Source organism: Sitodiplosis mosellana, unplaced genomic scaffold (assembly GCF_009176505.1).
Source record: "Sitodiplosis mosellana isolate CC-2019 unplaced genomic scaffold, AAFC_SMos_1.0 Smas_scaffold_354, whole genome shotgun sequence".
Lineage (NCBI taxonomy): Eukaryota > Metazoa > Arthropoda > Insecta > Diptera > Cecidomyiidae > Sitodiplosis > Sitodiplosis mosellana.
This window is the reverse complement of record NW_022595596.1, coordinates 100-1342: the sequence shown is the minus strand read 5'-3', so window position 1 is coordinate 1342 and position 1243 is coordinate 100. Positions and strand designations below refer to the sequence as shown.

The window sequence follows — 1243 nt, the reverse complement described above, 5'->3', positions numbered from 1 at the left end:
CTATTTCTTGGATTCAGTTTCATAAGCATCGCTGAATTCATTTATTTTGCCACAGAACCTTTGTATCAAAAGCTTTTTTGTAAGAGAAAGCTATGCGCTCTAAAACTCTTTCGATTCAAAATGATTGCTAATTGCAAAAGATCGTCAAGCAGTTCTACTCGGTATATGATCATGATAACTAGATTCACAAACCGATTCTATCACTTTGTAAACAACAGTGGTCTACATGGTGTTCAATATTTGGATCGTCGATATGGACTGATTGATCGGTAAATGGAACTTGAATAGTTTGAGTTATTGTCGACACAGTTATAGTGGACTTGAGTTTTCTTTTTGTAATTGCAGCACTTATTGGGTTTGCGTTATGATTGGATCTGTCATTGCAATGACTGTCGTATTTGTGTACACATTGAATGACTACGCGGATGATCCGATTGTTATCAACGTAAATCCAATTATCTCAAAAGAGAACAGTGTTTTCCCAGCTGTGTCTGTTTGTATTCAGAGATATGACCATGAACGTAGAAGAGTAAGTACCGAGAGGATCGAACAATTTGTGAGAAAATATTACGCAGAACACAACATCAAAGAGCCACAAGAGTAGGTCGATTGCTGATTTTATCATCGAATAGAAAAACTATCTTTTGATATATTTTCAGCAAAGACTACTACAATCAACTTATACGCTACGCCTATGCAGGTCATTCAGGTCTTGGCAACGGATATTATGCATGCCAAGCAACCAACAGTACTTGTGGCATGGATATCGAAGCTCTAAAGCAACTGGTTTGCATTCACTCTCTATCATGATAGTTCCATCTATTCCGAATGATTTTAATCAATTAATCTTTTTTAGTTATTCCCGTATTGCAATGAACTGTTCTACAATATTCAATTCAATGGCAAACGTTATCACGATTGTGGCGATCTATTCAAGCGACAGATAGTTCACAATGCGGGCGTGTGTTTCATGGTCAACTCTGCTTTTTTCTAGTAAACATGGAAAACAAATTTATGATAGCTCCTAGGCAAAAAATGTCCATTCTATTCTCTACACTTCCAGTAATTCCAATTGGGACAGATTACCATTAGCTTACAATAAATATCAAGGAGGCAGCCAATTTTATTTTGACCTGATGAACAAAAGAGGATACTCATTTTTTGTGAGACAGCAATTTTGTTTGGATCGATTTTCTATTTTTTTCCCCTACTCTATTTCAATATTTCTACGCTTCAGATTTAT

General features: G+C 36.0%; 1 protein-coding gene across 1 annotated transcript; it reads left to right on the top strand.

Moving 5' to 3' along the window:
- Window positions 1–171: 171 nt before the first annotated feature.
- On the top strand, window positions 172–959 carry LOC129570844 (uncharacterized; the record flags this gene model as incomplete). Its single annotated transcript, XM_055450566.1, has 4 exons — window positions 172–269; window positions 346–600; window positions 660–786; window positions 857–959. Coding segments are annotated over exons 1-4 (583 nt in total), but the record flags the coding sequence as incomplete, so codon positions are not given.
- Between the last annotated feature and the right edge of the window lie 284 nt (window positions 960–1243).